At 43.1% G+C, this 17,621-nt stretch overlaps 1 protein-coding gene across 4 annotated transcripts in view; it reads right to left on the minus strand.

Moving 5' to 3' along the window:
• Window positions 1-17,621, minus strand: part of RNF213 (ring finger protein 213) — a 297,165-nt gene that overhangs the window by 187,911 nt on the left and 91,633 nt on the right. For all 4 annotated transcript variants that reach the window (XM_069763592.1, XM_069763594.1, XM_069763593.1 and 1 more), the window contains exon 10: window positions 11,249-11,437. In XM_069763592.1, coding sequence (XP_069619693.1) covers window positions 11,249-11,437 — 189 coding nt within the window. The remainder of the gene's footprint in view (window positions 1-11,248; window positions 11,438-17,621) is intronic.

Below are 17,621 nucleotides of genomic sequence, written 5' to 3' on the forward strand. Positions count from 1 at the left end.
TTTTTAATCATGTTTTAAATATGGTTTAATAAAATTATATTTTTATATGATTTTCTAGGAGGACATTTTTTTCTTTGGTTTTCCTCCGTGTTCATATTGTGGGGCATTTTTTGTGTATTTAGTTAGGCGGTTGTACATCAGTCAGATAGTATAAAAAATACAAATTTTATTAAAGAAAAAACACAAAAACCAGTAACATACAAAACAACAAAATACTAAACCTGGTAGGTGACCCGATTCCTTCTGTTTTCATCAGTCAGATAGTGTAGCTAGATAGTGTCCAGTGTGGCTGTAAAATTTACCTTCCAGATTTTTATTTTTTGGGGGGTCATAACTGAGGTTCTCAGACAAAGCCGCCAGGGCACAAGTCCTACAAGTATGTTGTGCACAGCTTCTATAGTGCGCAACGCACGAGAATAGCATTCTAAATAATATTTCAGTAGGTAAATGTGAAAAAGCCTGCTGTATGCCACATTTTAGCTAGTTAGATAGGTGGTTGAATATCAGCCAGATACTGTAGGTAGCTAGTGTCCAGTGTGGCTGCTAAATTTACCTTCCAGCCCTTTTTTTTTCTTTTTTGGCAATACTGAGGTGCAGAAACAAATCCAGCAGGGCACGTGTTGTGCACTGCTTCTATTGTTATCCAGGCACAAGTATAGCATTCTAATTCACATGTAGCTAGTGAAAAAATATTAAACAGCCTGCTGTATCCCACCTTGTAATTTAGTGCTGTGGTGAAATAAAACTGTCTGCAGAACTAAGGCACAAAAAGTTTTTAGTTTTTTTTTGCTGCTAAACGTGAAACAGCCTGCTGTATCCCACGTAGTCATTTTGTGGCGGTGATAGTAACCAGTCTGCAGATGTAAGGCACATTAAAACAAAATTATAATTTTTCAGTTGCCAAAAGTTAGACAACCCGCCGTATCACACTTTGTCATTTGTTTGGGTTGAAATTAAGCTGTAGAAGCCTGATCCAGAGGCAACAAACAAATTCTTCTGTTGTTAACGTCATATAGTAAGGGACCTGGCTTGAAAAATCATTTGTAGCATCTAGTGTGCTATAAAGGCCTGATCCTTGGTCCAAAGGAAAAAAAAATCCATACAGCACGCCATATTTCAACTTTGAATTTACTGTCGCTGAAATTCAGCTGTTTGCAGAGGTGGTGCAGACTTTAAAATCTAATTTTTGGTTCTTAATACTGTGCCCCTACCACATTACCTGAAACAACGTGACGTCCTATGCAAAGACAACTGACAACTTATGTTACTGGACAGGCTACACCACAACCTTTCTTTGGCAGACGCACAGCGGAACGCCTTGTCGATGATGCACAGAAAAAGCATGTACTCGAATGGATGGCAAGTGCAGCTTCAACTGGCCTCCCCTCCTCTTCCTCCACCTCAACATCACACCCAGTACAGTCCACAGATGTGGCACCCAGATTCCCCTTGCTTCCCCCCGCGTCCCAACTATCCAAACATTCAATTGACTGCACGGAACCACAGATGGGTGATTCTGAAGAGCTGTTCACAAATTCTATGCCATGTTCATCAGAAGTGAACTCAAAAGCTTTGCAGAGTCAAGATGAGGAAATCTGCACCGATGCACAAATTTTTTTTAGCTTGGATCTGGGGCAGGATGAAGTACGGTCCCAACACCATCCTGACCCTCGTCATCAGACGCTAACCCCTGGGGGGAAGTGACCGTGATGAGACTCATATCTGAGGCTCACGTGGACTGTACTGCGCTGTCAAGAGCAAGAAGAGCAGGAGAGTGATTCCACTGGCCAGGAATGTGATCCCACTTGTTGTGAACATAGAGGAATACAGCTGTCCTTTGCAGACACGTAGTGATGCAGCCACGAGTGATGCATCCTCAGCCACAACTGTGCCTCTGACCAGCAGCGTCCGCGGGTCTGCAGCTTGCAGGGGTGGAAAGGGTTGCCAACTTTTAAAAAAAAAAACTGAGTTGAGGTAGAAACTGTAATAATTTGACTACTACATGTATGAACCTTCACATGCGCAATCAACATGCTTTAGCGTGGAAATCCCACTGCGCCAAAATGCAGACCAGCGAACATCAACCACCATCAGCCGCCACATCAATTGCATCTGCTGCTTCTTCCTCCTCCTCTGTTACCGTGCCAACTATTGAGACGCAGGTCTTTGACAGTAGAGCCTTGGGTTCTTTAACCGATTGAATCATGCTGACTGAGAGGCCACTTTCAGCTGTAACGGAAGTGGACATGCCTGCTATTTTTGACTGATACCAGAACGATCACATCACATGTTTCTCAATCAATAGTAACATCAGACTGAGTATTATTATTAATATTATTCATATTGCACTATTGTCATTGCACTTTACCTTAACATGAAATGTTGAGTAGATTTTGAAGTTATAAATTTTTATGCCAGTCATTTATGAGATTTATTATATTTTTTATTTAACATACCTATTTTTTATACTTATGCAAAAACATACAGATCTATTTTTATTTTTTATAATTTTTTTTTCATTTTTTTTTTTTTTTTCATGTCTACTGTCTAATTTTAAATTACTTTATTAAAATATTGTTTTATTGTATATTGTGTCATATGCCTTTTATATTAATAAATAAAATGATTTAATTAAATTATTTATTGAATCAGTGAATTTTTTTTTGAGGTTTATATCTATTAGTAAGATTTACTGATTGGTTAATCATCAAATATTTTTTGGTACTTCTTTTCTATATAAAAGTTTTATTAATAGTAACATCTCGCCTGCACCTCTCTCACAGTCCAGCCGTTTGTCCGGTTCACCGTAATCCGCCCTCTCACTGCACTGCAGCCAGCTCACGGTTCCGCAGCTGTGGTCATGGAAAAGACTGTTTCCTCCTACGCATGACAAAACTAAGAGGTTGAACTCCACGATCTCCAAATTGTTAGCCACGGAAATGCTGCCTTTCCGCCTGGTGGATACTGACGGTTTCTGAAAGCTGATGGCAGTCGCAATTCCCCAGTACCAATTACCCAGTCGCCATTATTTTCCTAGGAAAGCTGTGCCTGCGCAACACCAGCATGTAGCAGACAACATCACCCGTTCCTTGACAAAATCTGTTTGCCAGGGTGCATTTCACCACAGACACTCTAATGAGCAAGCATGGCCAAGGGCACTGGGTAACTCTGGTGGCTGTGGGGGGAATCTCCAAGGCTTGCAGGCCAAACCGCTACATTTAACACTTCCTCCACTGCTTCTGCCTCCTCTATCTCCTCTAGGTCCTCCACCTGCACCCTCAGTCTCTGCTTTCAAGAGACACACATTCCAACAGTGCATAGCGAACCCCCAACCCTACTTACTGCGCAGCCAGGGCTCACCGCAATCAGGCAGTGTTAAAATGTATATGCCTTAGAGAGAGATCGCACTCATACAGCTGAAGAGTTGTGGACAGCTCTCCAGGCTGAATTTGATCAATGGCCGTCTCTGCTGAACCTGCATCCAGGGAAGGCCGTGTCCGATAATGGTGCAAACCTGGTGGCGGCCCTACGGCGAGGCAAGCTCACACTCGTGCCTTGCATGGCTCACTTCCTCAACCTGGTGGTGCAGCATTTTCTCTGCCACTATCCTGGCCTGGGTGACGTGCTTCAGAAAGCACATAAGCCGTGTGCTCATTTCCATTGTCCGCACCCCTCTGCTCATCGACTTGCATCGATACAGAGGTCTTTGTCCTTGCCAATTAACAGGTTGATATGCAATGTGCCGACACGGTGGAATTCCACTCTGCACATGTTGCAGTGACTGTGGCAGCAGCAACGAGCCCTGACGCAGTATGTCATGTCGCATAACCTGGGCCAACGCAGTACGGAGGTGGCACATATCACGTTTAGAGTGGGCACAGATTAAAGACCTCTGCAGTGCACCCTTCTGCATTTTTGAAATGGCTACTAAGATGCTTAGCACTGATGACGCAGTCATCAGCATCACTATTCCGGTCATTTATATTCAGGTGCAGAATTTAAATAGCCTGCGGGAGGAGATGGTAGTCCCAGAAGAAGACGAGGAAGCAGAGAATGATGCAGAAGGTATAACTATCTCTAAGTTCAAGACTGTTGTCACACAGGCGGGTGCCAAGGGAGGGTAGAGTACTGTGATCGAGGGGGGCTGGTGATGATAACAGACAAACTTATCGAAGGTGCAAGATCCAAGGAACAAATGGAGGAGGAAGAGGTGATGGGCGAGCAATTGTCGGATGAAGAGGATAATCCTCTCCTCTCTGTCTTTTGGGGTTGGCGGGAGGGGACAGAGGACATGAGCCTCATTGTTACCCAGCCACCAACACAGCATTGGCTTGGACCTCATGGTAGAGCCAGACATATGAGTGCCTTCTTGCTGCACTATCTGCAACATGATCCCCGTATAATAATGATTAGAAATAATGCTGATTACTGGGTTGCAACTTTATTAGACCCACGTTATAAAACCAAATTTTGCCAGATGATTCCCGCCCTAGAAAGGGACCCGCAAATGCTGGAGTATCGAAATATGCTTTTATACAACCTTAAGAGAGCTTTTTCCCAAGACAGCAGTGAAGCACGCAGTTCGCATCTCAGCTGTAGACTTCCAACCTCCGGCCCGTCCATTCTTCAACGCCAAAACAATAGCATCAGCAGCGGTGGAAGTGAAAGAAGCAATTTCTGTGAGTCTTTGACACTTCTTTTTTTTAGATCAACTTGTGCACCAGCACAACAGAGTCCAAATCTTACACGTGGTGAACGAATGGAGAGGATGGTGCAGGAGTATCTAGAACTAAATATCAATACCATCATGGAGGGTTTGGACCCTTTCACATTTTGGTCTTCCAAAATGAAGCAGATTGTTGTCCTATGGACAGACTGTCCCACCTCAGCTGTAGATCTCGGCAGTCCATCCAGAGTGATCATGGGCCTCTTGGCTGCATCTCTGATCAGTCTTTTCCTTGTTTGAGATGAAAGCCTGGTCTTGGTAGATTTGCAGTGGTATGATACTCCTTCCCTTTCAATATGATTGCCTGCACAGTGCTCCTTGGGATGTTTAAAGTTTTGGAAATAATTTTGTATCCAAATCCGGCTTTAAACTTCTCCACAACAGTATCACAGACCTGCCTATTGTGTTCCTTGGTCTTCATGATGCTCTCTGTGTTTCAAACAGAACCCTCAGACTATCAGAGAGCTGGTGCATTTATACGGAGACTTGATTACACACAGGTGGATTATATTTATCATCATTAGGCATTTAGGACAACATTAGATCATTCAGAGATCCACAATGAACTTCTGGAGTGAGTTTGCTGCACTGAAAGTAAAGGGGCCGAATAATATTGCACGCCCCACTTCTCAGTTTTTGAATTTCCACAAAAATTTAAAATAACCAATATATTTCGTTCAACTTCACAATTGTGTTCCACTTGTTGATTCTTCACCAAAAATTTACATTTGGTTTCTTTATGTTTGAAGGATATGTGTGAAAAGGTTGAAAAGTTCCAGGGAGCCGAATACTTTCGCCAGGCATTCTATGTGCACACGTTGCGGATTTTGATGCGTTTCCGCAGCGTTTTTGGATGAAAGGAATTGCATAAAATCTGTAGTGTAGTGCACAACCAATGTTAGTCAATGGGAAATTGAGAATTGGTGTGCACATGCTGCGGAAAAATAAGCACGCTTTATTTTCCGCAGCATGTCAATTCTTTTTACGGATCTGCAGGGTTTCTGCACCAATTGACTACCATTGAGTCAGGCAAATCCGCAGGTTTAAAAAGATCTGCAGTGCGCAGGCGCCGGGAAAGGTCATTGAGGCCCAGTGCCTGCGCACTTCAGTATTTACTCTGCCCTCAATAGGGCAGAGAAGTACGCCTGCGCAGGAGCGTGATGCCGGGGAGCGATGAAGAAGCAGGAAGGCGGCGTCGCAAGAAGATGGGAGGCGCCAGATCTAGACCTGCAACACCCATCGGACCGGACCGCCCACCCGGGTGAGTATAATATAACATTTTTCTTCACTTGCAGGTCGGACCAGGGGCTTATCTACAGCATTATACAATGCTGTAAATGCTGTCCCAGACCCCGATACCTCATGCCTGGCTGATTGCTGCAGTTTCATGCTAAAATTTGTACTGTGGGTGAATTGAGGCTACTTTCCTGGTATCGGACCCCCATTAGATGTGTTTTGGCAGCATTTGGGGTTGTTCTAAGGTGTTGTGCCTGCGTTTGTTTTTGCCTCCCATTGACGTGAATGTGTTCGGTAATGTTCGGTGAATATTCAACAAATTAATTGGCAAATATTGCAAATTTGAATCAAATATTGAAATATTCACTCATCTCTACTCTTTATATCTAATATTTTGATCAAGTTGCTATTTATCTGATATATGGGTATTTTTTGTATAGGTATGCTTAAACCATAATGATGTTGATTAGGAGTTTCTTTGTTATACCTTATTGAAAGTGCAGATAGGGAATTTTGCTGCTAATAGGGTAGAATTTTGTTAGAACAGGAAAGACAGTGCCAAGACCCAGCCACTGAGGGAGATGAGGGCAAGGAGTTGGTCAAGAACCTCTTGTATAAAAGGCAGAACAAAAAATGTAAAGGAGGGAAATGATTAGCTTCACACAAATAAAATCAATTCTTCCATATTTGATGGTATGTCAGAGATGAAGATGGTTTTCTAGCTCTAAGCATTGACCAGATCACTGGCCAGAAATATCTTGGGACGTCCACCGGTAGATGTAGAGCTGGGAACTCAAATGAAAGAGAAGGGAATGTCAGCCACGGAATATCAGCTAGAAGAGTGACATGATCGGTGTACCAGTAATAATGTCAGGCACCGTTTATCAGGCAGATCAGTGTGCCAGACACAACATTCTGTGGCTCAGAGGATTACTGAAACACCAAGGTTACAGTTGTGCTCAAAAGTTTACATACAATACAGACCAAAAGTTTGGACACACCTTCTCATGTAAAGATTTTTCTGTATTTTCATGACAATGAACATTGTAAATTCACACTGAAGGCATCAAAACTATGAATTAACACATGGGGAATTATATACTTAACAAAAAAGCGTGAAACAGCTGAAAATATGTCTTATATTCTAGGTGCTTCAAAGTAGCCACCTTTGGCTTTGTTGACTGCTTTGCACACTCTTGGCATTCTCTTGATGAGCTTCAAGAGGTAGTCACCGGAAATGGTCTTCCAACAATCTTGAAGGAGTTCCCAGAGATGCTTATCACTTGTTGGCCCTTTTGCCTTCACTCTGCGGTCCAGCTCACCCCAAACCATCTCGATTGGGTTCAGGTCTGGTGACTGTGGAGGCCAGGTCATCTGGCATAGCACCCCATCACTCTTCTTCTTGGTCAAATAGCCCTTACACAGCCTGGAGGTGTGTTTGGGGTCATTGTCCTGTTGAAAAATAAATGATGGTCCAACTAAACGCAAACCGGATGGAATAGCATGCCGCTTCAAGATGCTGTGGTAGCCATGCTGGCTCAGTATGCCTTCAATTTTGAATAAATTCACAACAGTGTTACCAGCAAAGCACCCGCACACCATCACACCTCCTCCTCCATGCTTCACGGTGGGAACCAGGCATGTAGAGTCCATCTGTTCACCTTTTCTGCGTCGCACAAAAGACACGATGGTTGGAATGAAAGATCTCAAATTTGGACTCATCAGACCAAAGCACAGATTTCCACTGGTCTAATGTCCATTCCTTGTGTTTTTTAGCTCAAACAAGTCTCTTCTGCTTGTTGCCTGTACTTAGCAGTGGTTTCCTAGCAGCTATTTTACCATGAAGGTCTGCTGCACAAAGTCTCCTCTTAACAGTTGTTGTAGAGATGTGTCTGCTGCTAGAACTCTGTGTGGCATTGACCTGGTCTCTAATCTGAGCTGCGATTTCTGAGGCTGGTGACTCGGATAAACTTATCCTCAGCAGAGGTGACTCTTGGTCTTCCTTTCCTGGGGCGGTCCTCATGTGAGCCAGTTTCCTTGTAGTGCTTGATGGTGGTTTTTGCAACTGCACTTGGGGACACTTTCAAAGTTTTCCCAATTTTTAGGACTGACTGACCTTCATTTCTTAAAGTAATGATGGCCACTTGTTTTTCTTTACTTCGCTGCTTTTTTCTTGCCATAATACAAATTCTAACAGTCTATTCAGTAGGACTATCAGCTATGAATCCAACAGACTTCTGCTCAACACAACTGATGGTCCCAACCCCATTTATAAGGCAAGAAATCCCACTTATTAAACCTGACAGGGCACACCTGTGAAGTGAAAAACATTTCTGGTGACTACCTCTTGAAGCTCACCAAGAGAATGCCAAGAGTGTGCAAAGCAGTCATCAAAGCAAAAGGTGGCTACTTTGAAGAACCTAGGATATAAGACATATTTTCAGTTGTTTCACACTTTTTTGTTAAGTATATAATTCCACATGTGTTAATTCATAGTTTTGATGCCTTCAGTGTGAATGTACAATTTTCATAGTCATGAAAATACAGAAAAATCTTTGAATGAGAAGGTATGTCCAAACTTTTGGTCTGTACTGTACCTCGGCAGAATTTTTGCTTTCTTGGCCTTTTTTCAGGGAATACGAATGATAACACCAAAACTTTTTCTCCACTTATGGTTAGTGGTTGTGTGAAGCCATTTATTGTCAAACTACTATATTTTATCTTTTTAAATCATAATGACAACCCAAAAAATCCAAATCACCCTGCCAAAAGTTCACATATCCAGGTGATTTTGGCCTGATAACATGCACAGAAGTTGATACAAATGGATTTGAATGGCTACTAAATGTAACATCCTCACCTGTGACCTGTTTGGTTGTAATCAGTGTGGGTACATAAAAGCTGAGTGAGTTTCTGGGACCCAGACAGACTCTTGCATCTTTCATCCAGCCACTGACATTTCTGGATTGTGAGTCATGGGGAAAGCAAAAGAATTGTCAACGGATCTATGGGAAAAGGTAGTAGAACTGTACAAAACAGGAAAGGGATACAGAAAGATATCCAAGGAATTGATAATGCCAGTCAGCAGAGTTCAAACTGTGATTAAGAAGTGGAAAATCAGGGGCTCTGTAGAAACAAAAACCACGGTCAGGCAGACCAAGAAAAATTTTGTCCACAACTGCCAGGAACATTGTTTGGGATGCAAAGAAAAACCCACAAACAACATCAGCTGAAATACTGGACTCTCTTAAAACTAGCGGTGTGGCTGTTTCAAGATACACAATAAGGAGGCACTTGAAGAAAAATGGGCTGCATGGTTGAGTAGTCAGAAGAAAGCCATTACTGCACAAATGCCACAAAGTATCTCGCCTACAATACGCAAAACAGCACAAAGACAGGCCTCAAAACTTCTGGAACAAGGTAATTTGGAGTGATGAGATCAAAATTTTACAGTTTGGCCACAGACATACACATTACATTTGGAGAGAGGTCAACAAGGCCTATGATGAAAGGAACACCATTCCTACTGTAAAGCGAGGAGGTGGATAACTGATGTTTTGGAGATGTGTGCGCTACAAAGGCAAAGGAAACTTGATCAAAGTTGAAGGAAAGGTGAATGCAGCACGTTATCAGCAAATTTTCAACCATCAGCCCAGAAACTGCGCATGGGACATACTTGGATGTTCCAACATGACAACGATCCAAAACACAAGGCCAAGTCAACCTGTCATTGGCTACTGCAGAAAAAAAGTGAAGGTTCTGAAGCGGCCATCTCAGTCTTCTGACCTCAATATCATTGAGACACTCTGGGGAGATCTCAAGCGCGCAGTTCATGCTAGACAGCCCAGGAATTTACAGGAACTGGAGGCTTTTTGCCAAGAAGTGTGGGCAGCTCTACCATCTGAGAAAATAAAGAACATCCACAACTACCACAAAAAACTTCAAGCTGTCATTGATGTTAGAGGGGGCAATACACAGTATTAAGAAATGGGGTATGGGAACTTTTGATCAGGGTCATTTGGATGTTTTGGGTTGTCATTATTATTTAAAAAGAGAAAACACAGTAGGTTGACAATAAATGGCTTCACCCAACCACTAACCATGAGTGGAGAAAAAGTTTTGGTTTTGGTGTTATCATTCATATTCTCTGAAAAAAAGGCCAAGAAAGCAAAAATTCTGCCGGGGTTTGTAAACTTTTGAGAGCAACTGTAAGTTTGTGAAAAAATATATTGTAAATAATAATTAAACCAAAACCAACAGATTAACAAAAAAAAACAAAAAAACAGATGCCTTAAACATTGTTAAAAAAAGTGTACAAAATATTTTGACCACCTTTGTGCAACATTAAAAAAAAAAAAATAGCTTCCCTCTATACGAACAGCAATAGTTGTCCATAATTGACAATCTAATCTTTATCCGCTAGTGAGTGTACTAACGCACACTGACCCCTTAATTGGTCTGTAGATTTCATATGCAAACAAATATTCATATAGCACACCTCTGGATCAACTAGATCAGGGATGTCAAACTGCATTCCTCGAGGGCTGCAAACAGATCGTGTTTTCAGGATTTCCTTGTACTGCACAGGTGATAATTTAATCACCTACACAAATAATGAGTTGGTGATTAAATTATCACCTGTGCAGTACAAGGAAATCCTGAAAACATGACCTGTTTGCAGCCCTCGAGGAATGCAGTTTGACACCCCTGAACTAGATGGCATTACAGGGCAGGATCACAATTTCGATTTTAAAGCACCACTCCAGAGTTTCTTCTTCATTTCAGCACAGGAATGGTGCCACTAACGGGAGCTCCCGGACCATAATCTAAATAATTACCACCCATCGTCTTCAGCTCCTCCCGGAACTTATCTGGTCCTGCGCCGCCATCTGGTAACTACAACTTCTGACTGACCGGAAGTCAGAGGTAACGGTCACAAGTTCTCAGTGTCATTCTATGAGGTCCTAGTCCTTGCCATATTCTGGTTCTATCAGAGTTACATGGAGTTACACCTCAAACAAACCTTGGAGCGACCTGCATGTCACAAACTTATAGAGAGGCATCAAGAACAGATGAAGATGGCGGCTGGTACGTATAAAACTAATGGCAGGGAACATAGATTAGTATAGTAGCACCACCACAGTGGTAATATTAAGTGGTGCTTCAATCCAGATCCATGCACTCACTGGGACATTCTTACGGCCCAGACAAAGACACAGAAATTGAATGCAGCACTTAAACATTTAAAAATGTATTTTACAACAAATATTAAGATAAGAATGTTACCTTGCATATATTCTAACCCTATCATAGGTTAGGCCTTCAAGACCCGCCCAGACATCTTCTTGATCTGACATTATGGTTTCCGTGTTGGACATTTGAGAAAATGTATGCAGGATCGGAAGGACCCATACCCAGTGCTCCACATCTTCATCTATACATCTCTGGCATAGCTGCCTTAATAGTTCATGTATTCTGTAACACAAAAGAAAGTGCAGCAATCAGAGGGCAAACATTAAGGAAAAATAGATCAAAAACAAATAGCCAAACATAATTTCTTAGCTTTTAACCAAATGTATTTTTCTTTTTTCTTTTTTTTTACAATGAAGCAAAGGTGTACTAAATGTTTGAAATTCTACAAATAAATACTACAGAGAACACAAAAGGGGACATGTATTAGTACCCTTTCTCATTGGGGCACATTTTAGACTTCCTGCACTCTTATTTCTTTCTTACATCTGCATAGCCATATGAGGGCTTGTTTGGGGGATATTTATGGGGTGTGAAGGGTTGTTTCAGTGTTAAAAAATATATTTGATTGAAAAAGCCTGATTCAGTAAAGGTTTACGTAAAAGGAAAGCAGTAATTTCTTAGGAAGGGGGTCAAGTTTTCATAAAACAAAAAACAAAACAACAGAGGGGGAGAAAAGAATGTATGCCGGTGATAGCATTTTACATGTACAGTTGAAACTACAAGTTTACATAAAGCTATTAAAATATGGACATCAGTACTAGTTACAAAGTATACCACGATATAGCATAGGCAGGGGGAAAAAAAAAACAGTAAACACCCCACATCTCAACACACCTATGCCAATGTACGTAGTGGTTGCATTTGCGGCTAAAAACGGGAAAACACTGCATAGCAGCAAGTAATTACATGGGAGAAGGCATTCACAAAACTGCCAGGACCTAGTCAGGGTATAGGGCGAGTGCGCACTAATATCTAAAGTAACTCCTATGACAGCGGTGAAAACCTAAGCTTAATGCTTACCCATGCAGAGGGGGGAAAAGAGGTGAAGGGGTCCCGCCTGGTGGGTACGCCCCCCTGTGGCCGCGCGCATTGCCTTGTGTGCGGGCGGCTCTGGCATGTGGGCGGGCGTCCTCCGCGCCTTGTGCGCAGGTCCGGAACTCACCCCCCTGGCCTCCGTGCACGGCTGGGCACCAGGTCCTCCTGCCGGGCTTCCCCGCCGCAGTGCGCATGCGCCGACAGCGCTACAGGGATTGGCGGCTCCCGGACATGTGACCAGGGTCAGGGGGGTTATAGACAGGTCCTGCTCCACTAGTGCACACATCCCCTTGAGGAAGCGGCGTGTTCACGCCGCAAAACGCGCGTCAAAAAAGGGGCGTACCCACCAGGCGGGACCCCTTCACCTCTCCAAATATCCAAAAACGAAAAAAAACACGAATACAATAAAGGACTCACAAAAATTCACATTCATAGGAATGTTACAAAATAGCCACAATATCCACGAGACTTTTAAGAACCAAAATAATATATCAGTCTCTATGGGGAAAAATTCTCACAACATGAGAATCATATCACCTAACCAATCACAAACCGCATATCCCGTATCACAGATATCCATTGTTGGATGAATCACAGTAACAGTGATTGACATATAGGTTGGAACGATCTCACGGGTCGGAATGTGCCCTCCTCCCGGATGCAGCACCAATACTGAGTGGTCACATCCTCACCAGAGAAAGAAAGTTCAGAGGTGAGATCACATATAATGCTCCATACATTTCATTATTGCCCCATAGATGCTCCATATAAAACTGTGCCATATAGAATGCTCCATACATTTCATTATTGCCCCATAGATGCTCCATATAAAACTGTGCCATATAGAATGCTCCATACATTTCATTATTGCCCCATAGATGCACCATATAAAACTGGCCATATAGAATGCTCCATACATTTCATTATGGCCCCATAGATGCTCCATATAAAACTGTGCCATATAGAATGCTCCATACATTTCATTATTGCCCCATAGATGCTCCATATAAAACTGTGCCATATAGAATGCTCCATACATTTCATTATTGCCCCATAGATGCACCATATAAAACTGGCCATATAGAATGCTCCATACATTTCATTATGGCCCCATAGATGCTCCATATAAAACTGTGCCATATAGAATGCTGCTGCTGCAGCAATAAAAAAACAACATACTCACCACTCCTTGCTTGCTACCCGCTGCTCCTCAGCGTCCCGTCTCTCTGCACTGACTGTTCAGGCAGAGGGGGGCGCGCACACTAATACGTCATCGCACCCTCTGACCTGAACAGTCACTGTAAGAGGACGGGAAGACGGAGCGGCACCCGGCGGGTGGAACGCGGACAGGTGACTATGAAATACTCACCTGCTCCGGCGGGGTCCCTGGCAGCTTCTCCCGGACAGATGATCTCCGGGAGCCGGCAGCTTCTTCCTCTGTTCAGCGGTCACATGGTACCGCTCAATACAGGAATGAATATGCGGCTCCACCCCTATGGGAGTGGAGTCCATATTCATTACTTTAATAAGCGGTACCATGTGACCGCTGAACAGAGGAAGAAGGTGCCGGCCGGCTCCCGGAGACCATGGGACAGGCAGGGACCGCATCAGGGGCGCCAGGAGCAGGTGAGTATGCGACAGTCCTCTCTCCCCCTCACCCGCCGCTGACCATGACTCGAGTATAAGCCGAGAGGGGCACTTTCAGCCCAAAAATTTGGGCTGAAAATCTCAGCTTATATTCGAGTATATACGGTATGTATATATGTTATTGGCATTTTGTGTGATGTACCAATACAAAGTATCAAGTGTTTGTGAAGAGTAAAGGAAATGATGCATGGTTTTCTAATTATTTTAAAAATATAAAATTGGTAAAATTGTGACATACATTTGAATTCAGCCCCCTGTAGTCCGATATCCCAAAATAAAATTGTGAGTGACCAACTGTGTACAGAAGTCACAAAATTAGTAAATTGAGTCCACCTTTGTGTAATTTATTTTCAGTATATCTACAGCTGTTCTGTGAAGGTCTCAAGAGGTTTGAATAGAAACATTAAGGAACAAACAGCATCATGGAAACCAAAGAACACAACAGACAGGTCAGGGATAAAGTTGTAGAGAAGAGTAAAGCAGGGATAGGTAATAAAAAAAATAGCCCAAACTCTTAACATCTGAAAGGAGCATGGTTCACCCCATCATCCATAAATGGAAGGAATATGGCACAACTGTAAACAGATTTTACGTCCACCTAAGCTACAATCCCAAGCAATTAGACCTCTAAATCAGAGAAGCTGCCAAGGGGTTCCATGGTCAATGGAGGTCCTGCAGAGATCCTCAGCTCATGTGGGAAAATCTGTTCACAGGACGTCTATTAGTTGTATACTCCACAAATCAGGTATTTATGGAAAAATGGCTAAAATAAAGCCATTTTAAAGCACACCATAAAAACTCCTGTTTGGAATTAGAAAAAAGTCATATAGGGGACATAGCGAGCATGTAAAAAAACAACATGGCAGAAAACAAACACTACACATCACCCTGAAAACACCATCCCAACTCAAACACTGTGATGGCAGCATCATGCTCTGGGGAGGCTTTTCTTCAGCAGGAACAGGGAAGCTGGGCAGAGTAGAATGGAAGATGGATGGAGTGAAATACAGGGCAATCTTGGAGAAAACCTGTTATAGAATGCAAAAGACTTGAGACTTGGGTGTAGGTTCATCTTCCAGCAGCAAAACAACCCTAAACTTAAGGTACCGTCACACTAGACGATATCGCAAGCGATCCGTGACGTTGCAGCGTCCTGGCTAGCGATATCGTCCAGTGTGTCAGGCAGCAGCGATCAGGCCCCTGCTGTGATGTCGCTGGTCGAGGAAGAAAGGCCAGAACTTTATTTCGTCGCTGGCTCTCCCGCTGACATCGCTGAATCGGTGTGTGTGACGCCGATTCAGCGATGTCTTCGCTGGTAACCAGGGTAAACATCGGGTTACTAAGCGCAGGGCCGTGCTTAGTAACCCGATGTTTGCCCTGGTTACCATCGTTAAAGTAAAAAAACAAACACTACATACTTACCTACCGCTGTCTGTCCCCGGCGCTCTGCTTCTCTGGTCTGGCTGTGAGCGCCGGGCAGCCGGAAAGCAGAGCGGTGACGTCACCGCTCTGCTTTCCGGCCGCTGTGCTCACAGCCAGAGCAGAGAAGCAGAGCGCCGGGGACAGACAGCGGAAGGTAAGTATGTAGCGTTTGTTTTTTTTACTTTTAGGATGGTAACCAGGGTAAACATCGGGTTACTAAGCGCGGCCCTGCGCTTAGTAACCCGATGTTTACCCTGGTTACCGGCATCGTTGGTCGCTGGACAGCGGTCTGTGTGACAGCTCTCCAGCGACCAAACAGCGACGCTGCAGCGATCCGGATCGTTGTCGGTATCGCTGCAGCGTCGCTTAGTGTGACGGTACCTTTCCTGTGAGAGCTACAATGGGTGGTTTAGATCAAATCATATACATGTGTGTGAATGGCCCAGTCACAGTGTAGCCCTAAATCCCATTGTAAATTTGGGTAAGAATTAAAAATTACTGATCAGACATTTCCAATCTCACCAAGCTGAAGCTAGTGTGCAAAAAAGAATTGGGAAAATGTGAGCCTCTAGATGTGCAAAGCTGGTAACATAACCCAAAAGATTACTAGTAGTGATGAGCGAATATACTCGTTGCTCGAGATTTCCCGAGCACGCTCGAGTGGTCTCTGAGTATCACCGCAGCTAAATGATTTACAGCTAATTGCCAGCTTGATTACATGTGAGGATTCCCTAGCAACCAGGCAACCCCCACATGTACTCAGCCAGGCAATTAGCTGTAAATCATTTAGCTACGGTGATACTCAGAGACCACTCGAGCGTGCTCGGGAAATCTCGAGCAACGACTATATTCGCTCATCACTAACTATTAGCAGTCATTTCAGCGAAAGGTGGTCTAACAAAGTATTATCTCAGGGGGCTAAATACAAATAAATCTATGCAACAATTTTTAGATTTATATTAATATTTAGAAAACCATGTATCATTTCCTTTTACACTTCACAAATACATGCCACTTTGTGCTGGCATATCACATAAAATAAAAATAAAAAACTAAACATTTAAGTTTTTGAGCGTACCTTGAAAAAAATGTGGTAAAGTTCAGAGAGTAAAATACTTTTAAAGGCACTGTATATGTCATAAATACAGTTACAGCATATACTCGTGTATAAGCTGAGTTTTTCAGCACATTTTTTTGTGCTGAAAATGCCCCTCCCCCAGCTTATACACGAGTCATTGTCCCAGAAAGACGGCAGGAAAGGGGGAGCGGCAGAGCAGCGGGTCACAGAGGCAGGCGGCGGCTGTAACTGTGCCCACTGCTAAAGAGAAATGAATATGAGGACAACCAGCAGAGGGCGCCCTCTTATGATCTCGAGCCAGGGAGCTTTCTAGGAAAGTTCCCACGATCTAGGAACAGCCAGCAGAGGGCGCCTCACCGCAAATGAAGCTAAATATAGGTCATTGACCTACTTTACCTTCATTCTCTGGGGTTTTGCAGGCAGCAGTAGCGCTGCATTAGCAGAACTCCTGCCTGCAAAATATTTTAACCCCTTCAGATGGATTTACATCGTTGGACGTGACAGATCCTCGGAAGGTATGTATATTCTTGGTTTATTATTTTTTTTTAATTTACAGATCGAGGGTCTTCAGTGAGTGGATTGAGAGTAGAATAAATTACAACCTTTGTGATTTTTTCATTAAATTAATTTTTAATAATGTGTGTTTTTTAACCCTTTACTAGTAATGGATTAATAATGGATAGGTGTCATAATTGACGCCTCTCCATTATTAATTTGGCTTAATGTCACCTTACAATAGCAAGGTGGCATTAACCCTTCATTACCCCATATCCCACCGCTACACGGGAATGGGAAGAGAGTGGCCAAGTGCCAGAATAGGCGCATCTTACAGATGTGCGTTTTCTGGGGTGGCTGGGGGCAGATGTTTTTAGCCAGGGGGGGCCAATAACCATGGACCCTCTCCAGGCTATTAATATCTGCCCTCAGTCACTGGCTTTACTACTCTGGTGGTGAAAATTGTGCGGGAGCCCACGCCAATATTTTCCGCCATTTAACCCCTTAATTTACTAGCTAGAACGGCCAAATTTTGCATATACACACTACTAACATTAGTAGTGTGGAATATGCAAAAAAAAAATGGTGATATGAGATGGTTTACTGTATGTAAACCATGTCTCATATCATGTCGGGTTTAGGAAGGAGAAAGCAAAAGCCGGTAATTGAATTACCGGCTTTCTGCAATATCACACTGGATGAAATAATAATATATATACATATATGTGT

This window comes from Ranitomeya imitator, chromosome 4 (assembly GCF_032444005.1).
Source record: "Ranitomeya imitator isolate aRanImi1 chromosome 4, aRanImi1.pri, whole genome shotgun sequence".
In the NCBI taxonomy this organism is placed as follows: domain Eukaryota; kingdom Metazoa; phylum Chordata; class Amphibia; order Anura; family Dendrobatidae; genus Ranitomeya; species Ranitomeya imitator.